This window comes from Delphinapterus leucas, chromosome 6 (genome assembly GCF_059928025.1).
Source record: "Delphinapterus leucas isolate spDelLeu-1000000601 "Yukka" chromosome 6, BTC_Dleu_Yukka2, whole genome shotgun sequence".
Lineage (NCBI taxonomy): Eukaryota > Metazoa > Chordata > Mammalia > Artiodactyla > Monodontidae > Delphinapterus > Delphinapterus leucas.
The window spans coordinates 117661123-117676800 of NC_143134.1; the positions used below are offsets into that span (position 1 = coordinate 117661123).

Here is a 15678-nt window from a genome sequence, read left to right on the forward strand (position 1 = left end):
CCCATGAAATGGGCAAAAGGGTCAAAAGTTAAAGGGTCCTAGTTAAAGCTGGCCTCAGGCAATGGTGAACATTTCATTTACTGAGATATAATTCACATAAAATTCACTCTTTTAAAGTGTATAATTCAGTGGCTTTTAGTATATTCAAAGTTGTGCGACCACCACCTTTAGCTAATTCTCGAACATTGTCATCACACCCCAGTGGAACCCATACCATTAGCAGCTGCTCCCCATTCCCCTCCCCCCAGCCTCTGGCAACCACTAATAGTCTGTTTCTCTGGCTTTGTCACTCTGGACATTTCACATAAATCATACTATATTGTGACTGGCTTCTTTCACTTAGCACGATGGTTTCAAGGTTCATGTCGTAGTGTGTATTTGTACTTCATTTTTATGGCCCAATAATATCACATTGTGTGGATACACCATATTTTATTGACTCATTGGTTGACGAACACACGTGTTTCCATTTTTTGGCTGTTACAAGTAATTCAATATTCTACCAGTTTTTTGTGGACACATTTCTTTTGCGTATATATTTAGTAGAACTGCTGGGTTAATGGTAACTTTTTTGGCCGCAGGCAGGCGGGATCTTAATTCCCCGACCAGGGATGGAACCCGCGCACCCTGCAGTGGAAGCGCACGAGTCTTAACCACTGCCAGGGAAGTCCCTCTTTAACCTTTTGATGAACTGCCAGACTGTCTTCCACAGGAGTTGACCCATTTTAGAGTCCCACTGGCAGCGTATGTATGAGGGTTCCATTTTCTCCACATGCTCATCAATACCTGTTCAGTTTTCTGCAACCTGGAAGGCCCAGCTTTCTGAAGCCCCCAGGTCGGAGGTCCCTGCAGGGGAGCGAGCCTCGGGCCAAGCCCTGTGCGCAGGCGCGTTGGTGGGCGGGCTCAGTGCCGGAGGCGGGGCCATGCAGCCGTTAGGGGCGGGGTTGAACTGCGTCGCTACGTGTGCGCCCCGGAAGCGGAAGCGAGCACCTGTTTCCGGTCGGCTGATTCGAGGGCTTGTTTCGTCTCAAGCGGCGCCCCTGGAGTACTGTAGCGGGGCAGGCCATGCCTTCTGAGGGTCGCTGCTGGGAGACCCTGCAGGCGCTGCGCAGGTCTGACAAAGGTCGCATTTGCTACCACCGCGATTGGCTGTTGCGGGGCGAGGTGAGCAGTGGCCCCAAAGGGGGCGGTGGTCCTTCCTGCCCCTCGTCACGGGACTCTGCTCTTCCCTAGCCCTTGGCATGTCCTGCGCCAGGGAACCGGTGCGTTCTTGTAACAGCCCGGGTTTGCTGCTTGACTCCCGTGTGTGCACCACCGTCTCTCGCCTATTCTAGCCTTCCGTGGCTCCCCTTCAGACGTGCTCTTTGAAGGCTTCATTGCTCCCCGCAGCTGGCGTTAGGTGCCTGCGCCTATGTTGTCAAAGCAATCCTGGCCTCTCAGGGTCAGTTAGTTTACTGCGCGTCTCTTGTGTTAGGAGATCCAGATTTAGTGGTGAACGGTTAACAGGACCTAACCTGTTGCTGCCAGTGAAATGACCAAACTTTTAGACGACGTTGGACGGACCTGGGAACTTTAATGGGGGCGTGGTCACTGCATCTAAGATTCGCAAAGCCCTGTACTAGACCGCGCAGGTGGGGGAATATAGAGACGGTTAAGGCATAACTCCTCTTCCCGAGTTGCTGGTAATCTAGCTACAGGTATGATGTCTTGTCTCTTCAGACTTAAATGTGAAACACTTCTAAAGCATTTCTGTCTTTATGTCTTTGACGGTTTTAAAGAATACATACGTTACATTCTATAGGATGAATTCCAGCCTGAATCTGTAGGGTGTAGACTCAGGTTATGCATTCTTAGCAGGACTACCACAGAAATGATGCTGTGTCCTCAGTAAGTCACATCAGTCACACGTAGATGCTTCAGCCCATCCCAACACTGGTGATGCTCAACTTGATCACTTGGTTACAACGGTAACTTCCAGATATTTCCACGTAAAATTCACTTAAAGTTCATCATTTTCCCTTTTGTAACTTCTTAGTATTTTGTTGGGAGGTAGTCCAAGGTTACACCAAAATATTTTTTTCTTATCAAACCTCCACCGTTAGCATTTATTGGTGATTTCTTCCTGAATCAGTCTTTTCTGTGATGTAGACGAATGGTGTTTCTTTATAGCTACCATTCCTACGTTTGTTAGCTGGCATTCTACTGTAAGGAAGAGCTTTCTTTTCTCTTCCGTTTAATTATTCATATCAGAATCCTCATGGGTTCCTTCTGTTTAATTGTTTATATCAGTATCCTCATGGGTTCCTATTTTATTCAGTGAGTTGTGATCCACTACTTGTAACCTTGTGTGTGTACATTTGCCAGTTTATGTCTTTTGCTCATTTTTCTATTGGGGTTTTGCCAATATTTTATAAGTTCTTTAGGTATTAAGGATAATAATATTCCTTTATCTGTGATATATATTGCATCTTTTTTTCTAGTTTGTCAGTTGAAATTATTTTCTCCGTTGATGGTGTTTTTTATGGGTATGGGTTTATTTTTTACGTTTGAAACTTTGCTCCTGGAATTTATTTTGGCGTAAAGAAGAGTAAAAAGTTGTCTCAAATTCAACATCCTTTCATGATAAAAACTCTTCCCAAAGTGAGTAGAGAGGGAACATATCTCAACATAATAAAAGCTACTTTTATTATGGGACAAATAAAGCTACTTTTATTGTGGGACAGACCCACAGCCAACACAATACTCAGTGGTGGTGAAAAGCTGAAAGCCTTCCTGCTAAAATCTGGAGCAAGACAAGGATGCCCCCTCTCACCACTCCTAATCTAATATAGAATTGGAAGTCCTAGCCACAGCAGTCAGACAAGGGAAATAAATAGAAAGGTATCCAAATCAGAAGGGAAGGGGTAAAATTGTTATTATATGCAGATTACATGGTACTATCTATAGAAAACCCTAAAGACTCCACAGAAAAACTACTAGAACTGATAAATTTAGCAAGGTAGCAGGATATGAGATTAACATACAGAAATCTGTTGCATTTCTTTACACTAACAATGAAATATCAGAAAGGGAAAGTTTAAAAAAAAAAACCTTTTAAAGTCACATCCCCCCCCAAAAAAAAGAAACCTTAGAAATAAACCTGACCAAGGAGGTGAAAGACTTATATTCTGAGAACTGTAAAACACTGATAAAGGAAAGGAAATTGAAGATGATTCAAAGAAATGGAAAGATATCCCATGCTCTTGGATTGGAAAAATTAATATTATTAAAATAGCCATACTACCCAAAGCAATCTACAGGTTTATTGCAATCCCTGTCAAATTACCCATGACATTTTTCACAGAACTAGAACAAGTAATCCTAAAATTTATATACAAGCACAAAAGACCCAGAATTGCCAAAGTAATCCTAAGGAAAAAGAACAAAACTGAAGGCATAACCCTCCCAGACTTTAGACAATACAACAAAGCTACAGTAATTAAAACAGCATGGTATTGGGACAAAAACAGACATATGGATCAATGAAACAGAATAGAGGGACCATAAATAAACCCACACACCTACAGTCAATTAATCTTCAACAAAGCAGGCAAGAATATACAATGGAGAAAGGACAGTCTCTTCAGAAGGGTGTCGGGAAAGTTGGACAACTGCACATGAATCAATGAAGTTAGAACACTTCCTCACAGCATACACAAAAATAAATTCAAAATGGCTTAAAGACTTAAATATAAAACATGACACCATAAAACTCCTAGAGGAAAACATAAGCAGAACATTCTCTGACATAAATCATAGCAGTGTTTTCTTAGTCTTCCAAGGCAATAGAAATAAAGCAAAAATAAACAAATGGGACCTAATCAAACTTACAAACTTTTGCACAGCAAAGGAAACCATAAACAAAGACAACCTACAGACTGGGAGAAAGTATTTGTAAACAATGAAACCGACAAAGGCTTAATTTCCAAAATATACAAGCAGCTCGTACAACTCAATAACAAAAACAAACAACCCATTCCAAAAATGAGCAGAAGACATTTCTCGAAAGAAGACATACAGATGGCCAATAGGCACATGAAAAGATGCTCAACATCGCTAATTATCAGAGAAATGCAAATCAGAACTACACTGAGGTACCACCTCACGCTGGTCAGTATGGCCATCATTAAAAAGTCTACAAATAATAAATGCTGCAGAGGATGTGGAGAAAAGGGAAGCCTCATACACTGCACCCCAGTGTATGAGGCTTCCCTTTTGAAAAGATATATGCACCCCAATGTTGTTAGTAGCACTATTTACAATAGCCAAGACATGGAAGCAACCTAAATATCCATTGACAGATGAAGACATAAAGAAGATGTGGTATATGTATACAATGGACTACTACTCAGCCATAAAAAGAATGAAATAATGCCATTTGCAGCAACATGGATGGACCTAGACATTATCAGACTAAGTGAAGTAAGCCAGAAAGAGAAAGACAGATACCATATGATATCACAAGTGGAATCTAAAATATGATCCAAATGGACTTTTTTTTTTTTGGCTGCATTGGGTCTTCATTGCTGCGCGTGGGCTTTCTCTAGTAGCGGCGAGTGGGGGCTACTCTTCATTGTGGTGTGCAGGCTTCTCATTGCGGTGGCTCCTCTTGTTACGGAGCACGGGCTCTAGGCGCACGGGCTTCAGTAGTTGTGGCACGCAGGCTCATTAGTTGTGGCTTGGGGGCTCTAGAGCGCAGACTCAGTAGTTGTGGCGCATGGGCTCTAGGTGCGCGGGCTTCAGTAGTTGTGGCTCACAGGCTCTAGAGTGCAGACTCAGTAGTTGTGGTGCACGGGCTTAGTTGCTCCACAGCATGTGGGATCTTCTGGACCAGGGATCAAACCCATGTGCCCTGCATTGGCAGGGGGCTTCTTAACCACTGCACCACAAGGGAAGTCCCTAGTAAGCACTTTTCTATGCCTAATTTTTATTTGCTTATTTTCATTTTAAAAGGTATAACAAGTTCATTTAGAAATTAAATACAGAAAATTAGAACAAGTAGAAATATGTCACTGATCACCCAAGCTTAACTTCTGGTATATTTCTTTCAAATTTGTTAGGGTATTTATTTGTATTTATTTTGTATCATTGTAGACATAGTTATTTATACTCTTGTTTTTTCACTTAAAATTGAATCTTGGGGGAGGAGGAAATGGAGTACGGTCGTCAAAAAATAGAAACTTCCAGTTATAAGATAGATAAGTACTAGGGATGTAATATACAACTTGACGACTGTTAGCTAACACAGCTATACAATATATAGGAAAGTTAAGAGAGTACCTGCTGAGAGTCTCATCACAAGAAGAAATTTTTTTTCCTTTTTTCTTTCTTTTGATTATATCTATATGAGAAGATGGATGTTGTTAGCTGAACCTATTTAATCATTTTACAATATATATAAATCAAACCATCGTGTTTAGGCCTTAAAATTTTACAGTGGTGTTTGTCAATTATTTTTCAATAAAACTGGAAAAATTTGAACCTTACATAGGATTCACAATTGGCATTTTTAAATGACTAATATTCACTGAGTGTGTATACCATAGTTTACTTCAAAATTCCTTTCATGTTCTTTTCTGTTACAACGTTTTAGATTGATTTCAAATCTGCTTTTTTTTTTTTTGCGGTACGCGGGCCTCTCACTGCTGTGGCCTCTCCCGTTGCGGAGCACGGGCTCCGGATGCACAGGCTCAGTGGCCATGGCTCACGGGCCCAGCCGCTCCGCGGCATGTGGGATCTTCCCGGACCGGGGCACAAACCCATGTACCCTGCATCGGCAGGCGGACTCTCGACCACTGCGCCACCAGGGAAGCCTCAAATCTGCTTTAATGACCATCTTTGTGCATTGTTCCTTTTTCTGTAGTTAGGGTTATTTAGTCTGGTACTCTAAAAGGATAATAGTCAAGGTCATTATCAAGAAGCTACTGTACTTTCTCTTCATCTCTGATTGTTAATACAGTTACTTTGGGTCTTTGGTATGTATGTATGTATATATTTATTTAGGCCTTCTTAGATTTTCAGTAAAGCATGTAGTGGATTATAAGGACAAAATTATTTTTGATTGCTTAGATCAGTTGACATTCAAGTTGAGCTTAACCTTCTTCTTCCCTCTAGGATGTTTTAGAAGAATGTATGTCTCTTCCCAAGCTGTCTTCTTACTCTGGATGGGTAGTAGATCATGTCCTACCCAATATGCAAGAGAACCCACCTCCCTCTGAGACTTCAACATCCCCTAGATCTACTTCAGCCCTCGGCCAACCTTCATTTGTTCCCAAATCTCCTGTCAGAGACCCTGCCTTCTCACCAGCCTCCTCAGCAACACCAGATGGAACCAAGGTAAGGCTTTTGATCAGTTTAAGACAAAAGACAATGGTGGCTGCAAAGTTGAAGTGTTTAACATTGTCATACTACAGCGACCTTACTCTGGAGAAAATAATGGTTGCTTCTTCGAATTCTTGTAGCTGTTTGTAGCGACAGTGTTTTCCACATCACCCAGCGTTCTCTTTATGAAGACCCAGAGAGAGAAATTCCTCTCTATTCTTAGTACCAAGAATAGTAATTAATTTCATGAGCAAGTGGATTTTTTTCTCATGAGCATTGCATCTGTTTAACTCAACAAGGTCTCCCTTTTTGTTGTTGGCTGCTGGAAAGCTTAGAGTAAATTTTATACTTGCTCTTAGATTTACATACCTTATTGTTGCTTCTGGATGAGTTTTTACCTTCTTTCTGGCTCTGTTTTGTTCCTGCCTTTGTTTCTCCCACTTAAAACAGTTAAATTGTTGCTGGGGCTCTGCTCTTCTCTTTTCTCTTCTCTTCTCTTTCTTTGTATCTCTAGACATATTTATTTATTTATGGCTGCATTGGGTCTTAGTTGCTGCACACGGGTTTTCTCTAGTTGCAACGAGCGGGGGCTACTCTTCGTTGCGGTGTGCAGGCTTCTCATTGCAGTGGCTTCTCTTGTTGCGGAGCATAGGCTCTAGGCATGCGGGCTTCAGTAGTTGTGGCTTGCAGGCTCTAGAGTGCAGGCTCAGTAGTTGTGGTGCACAGGCTTAGTTGCTCCGTGGCATGTGGGATCTTCTGGACCAGGGCTCAAACCCATGTCCCCTGCACCAGCAGGCGGATTCTTAACCACTGCACCACCAGGGAAGTCCTGTTGTTATGTTTTATGTTCCTTTATAAGCTGCATTAAATCCTTTCTGGATCAAAGTAAGGTATAACAAGTAGTATAACAAGAGTTAATAGAAAAAAAGTCTTCTAAACTTCTAAGCACTATTGTGCTTTTTCTTTCTTTCTTTTTTTTTATAATTTATTTACTTATTTATTTTTGTCTGTGTTGAGTCTTTGTTTCTGTGCGAGGGCCTTCTCTAGTTGTGGCAAGCGGGGGCCACTCTTCATCGCGGTGCGCGGGCCTCTCGCTATCGCGGCCTCTCTTGTTGCGGAGCACAGGCTCCAGACGCGCAGGCTCAGTAGTTGCGGCTCACGGGCTTAGTTGCTCCGCAGCATGTGGGATCTTCCCAGACCAGGGCTCGAACCCGTGTCCCCTGAATTAGCAGGCAGATTCTCAATCACTGTGCCACCAGGGAAGCCCAAAACTTCTAAGCACTATTGTGCTTTTTCAAGTTTTAGATTTTTGTGCCAGCAAAATAAGACTAGGCAACTCTTTAGAAAGGTAGAGATTACATTTTTCACGTTTAGCTTCCAAAAGACAAAGTTCTTTGTTCTTTTTGTTCATACTCACTGCAGACTTTTGTTTACTGAAAATATATTATCAATTCAACAAAAGGAAGAAGTTAAATCTCCCTATGGTTTCATCATTTCAGTCATCAGTTACTTCTTTCCACTTTCATATGGCTGCATCCTTGTACCTTGGCATAATTAAATTGTATGTGCACTTTCATGTTCTGCTTTTCCTTCCTAACTTTATTTTGTTCATGAACTATTTGAATTATTTGTTCACGTTATTTCCACCTTTGTAAATGTCTACTTAGAGGATATGTAATATCCTGTAATTTATTAAACTGCTCCTTTATTATTAGGCATTTATATTTTTCCATTTCATTGCTTTTAAAGATATTACACTGAGAAACTTTCTGCAGAGAGATCTTTCCGTTTTTAATCTTAAAATATGTCTTCTGGCTAATATCTTAAAATAAATGCCCAAATGATTTGACTGGCGTCAAAGATAAAAGGGTATGAACATTTTTTTTTAATTTTAAAACTTCTTTTAAATTGTAAAATATTCATGACATAAAATTTACCATTTAACCATTTTTTAGAGTACAATTCAGTGGCATTAAGTACATTCATAGTGTTGTGTAATCGTCACCAATATCCATCTCCAGAACTTTTTCATCATCCAAAACTAAAAATACTACATTCATTAATCAATAACTCCAGGACTTTCCTGGTGGTACAGTGGTTAAGAATCCGCCTGCCGAGGCAGGGTACACGGGTTCGTTCCCTGGTGTGGGAAGATCCTACATGCCATGGAGCAGCTAAGCCTGTGTGCCACAACTACTCCTGCTCTCTAGAGCCTGCGAGCCACAACTACTGAGACCGCGAGCCACAACTGCTGAGACTACATGCCACAGCTACTGAAGCCCACGTGCCGTGCTCCACAACAAGAGAAGCCACCGCAATGAGAAGCCCATGTGCCACAACGAAGAGTAGCCCCCGCTCACCACAACTAGAGAAAGGCTGCGCGCAGCCATGAAGACCCAACGCAGCCATAAATAAATAAATAAATAACTCCTTATTTCCCCCTACCCCCAGTCCCTAGCAACCACCATTCTACTTTCTGTCTCTATGAATTTGACCATTTTAGGTACTTCGTATAAGTGGGATCATGTAATATTTGTCATTTTGTGACTGGTTTATTTCACTTAGCATAATGTCTTCAAGGTTCATCCATGTTGTCGCATGTGTCAGAATTTCCTTCCTTTTAAGGCTGAATAATACTCCACTGTGTGTACCATGTTTTGTTTATTCATTCATCTGTCACTGGACGTTTAGCTTGCTTCCACCTTTTGGCTGTTGGTGACTAGTGCTGCTCTGAATACGCATGTACATGTATTAGTTTGAGTACCTGTTTTCAGTTCTTTGGGGTATGTACCCCGAAGTAGAATTGAGGAATCATATGGTAATTCTATGTTTAAATTTTTGAGGAACCATCATATTGTTTTCCACAGCGGCTGTATCATTTTGCATTCCTACTAGCAATGCACAAGGTTTCAGTTTCTCCACACCTTTGCTAACGTTTGTTATTTGCTGGGTTGTTTTTGTCTGTTTGTTTGTTTTTATTTTGTTTTGTTTTACAAAAGCCATCCTAGTGGGCATGAAGTGTATCATTGTGGTTTTGATTTGCATTTCCCTAGATGATTAGTGATGTTGAGCATATTTTCATGTGCTTATTAGCCATTTGTATATCTTCTTTGGAGAAATGTCTTTGCAAGAGTTGTTCACAATAGGAAAGAATTTATTGTACAGTAAATAATAATCCTAAAAAATAATACAGGACAGAGATGATTATTCATATTATGAAAGACTGCATGATTACATACATAAAAAGTTTACTTTTTAGTTTATATTTCACACTTCATCTTTTAAAATATTAGTCTTTAAAAAATATTTCTAGCAATTGAGCATCATAGACACAAAAATGAACTTTAGCCTAAACTTTACAACTTACATAAAAATTAACTCAAAATGATCATGAACTTAAATGTAAAACTATGACTTTTAGGGAAAAAAAAAAAACATAATCAGAACCTAGGACTAGGTGAAGAGTTTTTAGATTTGACACTAAAAACTTAATCGGGCTTCCCTGGTGGCGCAGTGGTTGAGAGCCCGCCTGCCGATGCAGAGGATGCGGGTTTGTGCCCCGGTCCGGGAGGATCCCACGTGCCGCGGAGCGGATGGGCCTGTGAGCCATGGCCGCTGAGTCTGCGCGTCCGGAGCCTGTGCTCCGTGGCGGGAGAGACCACAACAGTGAGGGGCCCGCGTACCGCAAAAAAAAAACAAAAAAAAAAACTTAATCCATAGAAGGAAAAATTAATAAATTAGACCTCATCAAATGAAAAGCGTGGCTCAGTGAATGACCTTGTGAAGAGGATGATCAGACAAGCTACTGACTGGGAGAAAGTAGTTGCAAACGACCTATCTGACAAAGGTTTATGTATCTAGAATATATTTAAAATCTATATCGAGAATATATATTTAGAATATATTTTTAAAACTCACAGGTTAAACAAAAACTTTCTAATCTTCAGTTAGAAAATGAGCAAAAGATATGAACAGACATTTCACCTAAGACAATATATAGACAATATAAGTACATGAAAATATGTTCACAGTCATTAGCCATTAAAGAAATGCAAATTAAAACCAGGACAAAGTAGCACTGCACACCTATCAGAATGGTTAAAATAAAAAATAGTGACACCACCAAACACTGACAATGATGTAGAGAATCTGGATCACTCGTGTATTTTGGGTGGAAATGTGGAACGGTACCGGCGCTCTAGGAAACAGTTTGGCAGCTTCTTATAAAACTAATAGGTACTTAACTGTATGACCTAGCAGTTGCATTCTTGGGCATTTTTCCCAGAGAAATCAAAACTTATATTTACGTAAAAATCTGTATACCAGTGATCATAGGAGCTTTATTTATTATATCCCCAAGCTGGAAACAGTGAAATGTCTTTCAACAGATGAATGGTTAAACAAACTGGTACATCTCTATCATGGAATACGACTGGCAATAAAAAGGAACAAGTCCTTGATAATATGCAACAACTTAGGATCTCAGAGGCATTATACGAAGTGAAAAAAGCCAATCTCAAAAGATTATGTGCTGTATGGTTCCATTTATTTAACGTTCTTGAAATGCTATCATTATAGAGATGGAGAACAGATTAGCAATATAAAGGTGTGGCACAAGGAAGCTTCATGGTGGTGGAACAGTTCTGTACTTTGTGATGGTGGTTACACATGTGATAAAATTGCATAAAACTATACACGTACCCAAATGAATTCCTGTAAAACCTGGTGAAATCTGAATAAGTTCTGTGGCTCGTACCGTCAATTTACTGTTTCCAACTTCCTGTAAATTATAATTATTTCAAAATTAAAAAAAAAAATTTAAGTTTCTATGAGCAGCTTCTCAGAGGCAGCAGTTTCTAGTCCTGATCCTGCCAATAGTGTGGCATGCCCTCAGGCAGGCATCTTTCCCTCCTTAGGCCTCAGTTTCTTCATCTGTAAATCTGGTACTGGACTACATTGCCAAGGTCCTCTCCAGGTATAAAATTCCGTAATTCTTAAGGTTTAAGTAAAGTTTTGGATGGCTTTATATAATGAATTGTATCATTTACAAATTTTTGGTGTTTAGGTAACAGAAACCCAGTTTAAACTAGCTTAAGCAAAACAAGGGAGTCAGGGGAGAAATTAATTAGCTCATATAACCAGGAAATCTAGGAGTGCATTTCGAATCAATTAGATCTAGAGGATCTATTTTCTGCTTGTCTGTCCTTGATACTATTTCTCACTTGATTCAGTGACTCAGACCCAGGGCTTTGCTTCTCCATTTCTCAGTTCTGTCTAACTCGTCTTGGTTTCATCTTTCAGATAGACTGTCTGGCAGGATGTCTCTTGGTAGCCCTAGACACATATCTTCTTAGCTTAGCATCCCCAGAATAAGAGAAAACCATCCCAAATAGCTCCATCAGGAAAATTCAGGATGGACTCTGGCTTAGCTTAGGTCATAAGCCTCATTCCTGAAGTAGATACTGGGTACTGGGTACAGGGGGATAGAATACTTTGATTGCCAGGCTGGTCACATGCTTAGTGACCCCTGACACTAGGGGGTGTGGAAGAATCGGGGATGTGGGCTGGGGTTTCTCCATCCAAACCAACCCAGCCAAAACGGACACTTATTAGAAGAAATGGGGAAAATGCGCTGGACAAATCAAAACAAATGAGCAAGCAAAAAAAATAAAAAAACACAAAAAAACTGTCCAAAGCAAAAACATCCACTTTATTAAGGAAACCAATTAGAATAAGGTCAATATCATGAAAAGCACACTGGTTCTAATATATATTGTTTTGTTGTTGTTACTGGTTGTTCATAAGTAAGGATGTGATTTTTGTTCAGATTGAATAACACCAACTTTACCATCTTAAAAGCTTAATTTTTCCATCTTCTGTCTGTATAGGACAAATACGAGTCTCAGCATACAGAACCTATGGTACTTCAGTCCTCCCAGGGGATCAAAGTGGAAGGCTGCATCCGAATGTATGAGCTGCTGCACAGAATGAAAGGAGCAGTAAGTAACCCTTGAAGTAAGACAGGCCTGACCCTAGGGAGCCACGTTTAAATGCAGTTCCTCAGGGATTATGAATGTCCACCATGTACTAATAATCATCGTGCCCCACCTACTAGTAGCTCTGATTCAGCTGGGGAGATAGCATAACATAGCAGTCAAGAGTAAGCTCTCTAAAGTCAAATCTGGTTTCAAATCCTACCTCTCCTATTTTACATGTGACTTTGGGAAAATTACCTGGGCTTTCCTGGCTTCCATTTACTTCTCCAAAATTTGAAGATGATCTTTGTTGTCAGATAAGGTTATACTGAGAAGATTGACCTTAACAGCCTCTTGAAAAAAGAATAGCACTATTTTAATTAGTTTATTTGACTTTATTCTTTTTATTAGAAAAACAGTGCATGTTTTGTAAAACTTTTTCTTTCTCAAATTTTTATTTATTTATTTTTGGCTGTGTTGGGTCTTTGTTGCTGCGCGCAGGCTTTTTCTAGTTGCGGTGAGTGCGGGCTACTCTTCGTTGTGGTGCGCAGGCTTCTTATGGCGGTGGCTTCTCTTGTTGTGGAGCACGGGCTCTAGGCGCGTGGGCTTCAGTAGTTGTGGCTCGCGGGCTCTAGAGCACAGGCTCAGTAGTTGTGGCGCACGGGCTTAGTTGCTCCACAGCATGTGGGAATCTTCCTGGGCCGGGGCTTGAACCCGTGTCTCCAGCATTGGCAGGCGGATTCTTAACCACTGTGCCACCAGGGAAGTCCCAGTAAAACTTTTTAAAGAGTACATGAGTTTATAAATTTAAAGTCTTCTAGCATCTACCCTCATTCATTTATTCATGGAATCACCAAATACTTATTGAGCACTTTTGTTCTAGGCCTAGATAAAATAGTGAACAGGGAATTCCCTGGCGGTCCAGTGGTTAGGACTCCACGCTTTCAATGCTGATGGCCCGGGTTCAGTCCCTGGTTGGAGAACTAAGATCCCATAAGCCGCGTGGCACAGCCAAAAGAAAAAAAAAAAACAGTGAACAAAGTAGACGCAATCCATGTCCTCATAGAGTTTATATGCTGGAGGGAGAAACATAGAACCAAGGTTCTAAAATATAGTTAGAAGACTATTATAATCTGAGTGAGAGACAGCAACAGTCATTGAAGCATTCACTTTGACACTGGATAAAAAAGGATGACAGTTGCTTAGACTGGAGGGGAGCGGGTAGCAATGGAGATAGTGAGGGAGAGAAAGACAGTTTCTTCTTGAGTTTTCTCGGCTCTCTTCTTTCAATCATCACTTCTGCATGGACTTTCTGTCCTCCAGATGCGAGTAGAAAGGTTTTCCTCGCTGATAATCTTCCTCATGTGCTCTCTGTTGTTGAGTCTTTTTTTTTCTTCCCAACTTTTAATTAAACAGTCTCAGAGGAGAGGAGATATATATTTGTGTTCAATTTGCCGCCTTCTACTGGAAGTTTTCTTTTTCTTCTTGTAAATTTATTTATTTATTTATTTATTTATTTATTTATTTATTTATTTATGGCTGAGTTGGGTCTTTGTTGCTGTGCACGGGCCCTCCCTAGTTGCAGCGAGTGGGGGCCACTCCTTGCTGCGGTGCACAGGCTTCTTATTGCAGTGGCCTCTCTTGTTGCAGAGTACGGGCTCTAGGTGTGCAGGTTTCAGTAGCTGAGGCTCGTGGGCTCTAGAGCGCAGCAGCAGCCGTGGCGCATGGGCTTCGTTGCTCCACGGCATGTGGTATCTTCCTGGACCAGGGCTCGAACCTGTGTCCCCTTCATTGGCAGGCGGATTCTTAACCACTTTGCCACCAGGGAAGCCCTACTGGAAGTTTTAAAATAACTTTTAAAATACAATAGCCTAGGGCTTCCCTGGTGGCGCAGTGGTTGAGAGTCCGCCTGCCGATGCAGGGGACACAGGTTCATGCCCCGGTTCGGGAAGATCCCACATGCCGCGGAGCGGCTAGGCCCGTGAGCCATGGCCGCTGAGCCTGCGCGTCCAGAGCCTGTGCTCCACAACGGGAGAAGCCACAACAGTGAGAGGCCCGTGTACCGCAAAAAAAAAAAAAAAAAAAAAAAACAATAGCCTAATATCTTAACAATATATATTAACATATCACCATGCCAGTGTATACAGCATGTCATCTTCCTTAAAGGCTGCAGAGTATTTTCTAGTATGACCTACTGTAATATGTTTAACTATTTCCCTGTTAATTTAAATTGTTTCAAATTTATTACCATCATCAACAAGGATGCTCATTATCAATGAGCATCCTTGTACATATATCTATTTTTTTTAAATAAATTTATTTATTTTATTTATTTTTGGCTGCGTTGGGTCTTTGTTGTGGCACGCGGGATTTTCATTGCAGTGGCTTCTCTTGTTGCAGAGCATGTACTCTAGGCATGGGGGCTTTAGTAGTTGTGGCACGTGAGCTCAGTAGTTGTGGCGCACGGGCTTAGTTGTTCCGTGGCATGTGGGAAGTCCCCTTGTACATATATCTTTGCACACATATGCAAGTATTTCCTCAGGACAAAGTCCTAAAATGGAATGAGTGTCAAAGGATATATACACTTTAAAATTTGATAGTTAAAATGTCAAATTGCTCTTAAAAACCAAATGAGAGGGCTTCCCTGGTGGCACAGTGGTTAAGAATCCGCCTGCCAATGCAGGGGACATGGATTCGAGCCCTGGTCCAGGAAGATCCCACAGGCCGTGGAGCAACCAAGCCCGTGCACCACAGCTACTGAGCCTGTGCTGTAGAGCCTGCGTGCCACAACTACTGAAGCCTGTGCACCTAGAGCCCGTGCTCCCCTCAACAAGAGAAGCCACTGCAATGAGAAGCCCGCACACTGCAACGAAGAGTAGCCCCCGCTCGCAGCAACTAGAGAAAACCTGCACGCAGCGATGAAGACCCAATGCAGCCAAAAATAAATAAATAAATAAATTTATTTAAAAAAAAAAAAATGAGAGTACTCTCGTGAATAATAAATGGAATACCTGGTACCCTTAGGTATAAAGGAATGGGACTTTCCTAAGTGACGGTGGAGGAAAAGACTCTAGGCAGAGATAATAACTTGAGGGAAGGAGTGAGATAGGAGTGTGCATAGCATGTTTATGGAATTAGAATAAGGATTTCTTTAGATTACCCTGAAGCTCTCATAAGAATACACAGGATGGAAATTTCCTGGTGGTCCAGTGGTTACTGGACTCCATGCTTTCACTGACGAGGGCTCAGGTTCGATCTCCAGTCAGGGAACTAAGATCCCACAAGCTGTAGAGTGTGGCCAAAACAGAAAAAGAGTACAGTAAGCTTAAGGATGGAAGCTTAA

At 41.2% G+C, this 15678-nt stretch overlaps 1 protein-coding gene across 1 annotated transcript in view; it reads left to right on the top strand.

Annotated features, from left to right (window-relative positions):
- Nucleotides 1-974: 974 nt before the first annotated feature.
- Nucleotides 975-15678, top strand: part of GLE1 (GLE1 RNA export mediator) — a 43742-nt gene continuing 29038 nt past the window's right edge. Inside the window, exons 1-3 of the mRNA XM_022578566.3 lie at nucleotides 975-1164; nucleotides 6154-6375; nucleotides 12249-12359. Coding sequence (XP_022434274.2) covers nucleotides 1066-1164; nucleotides 6154-6375; nucleotides 12249-12359 — 432 coding nt within the window. The 5' untranslated portion in view covers nucleotides 975-1065. The remainder of the gene's footprint in view (nucleotides 1165-6153; nucleotides 6376-12248; nucleotides 12360-15678) is intronic.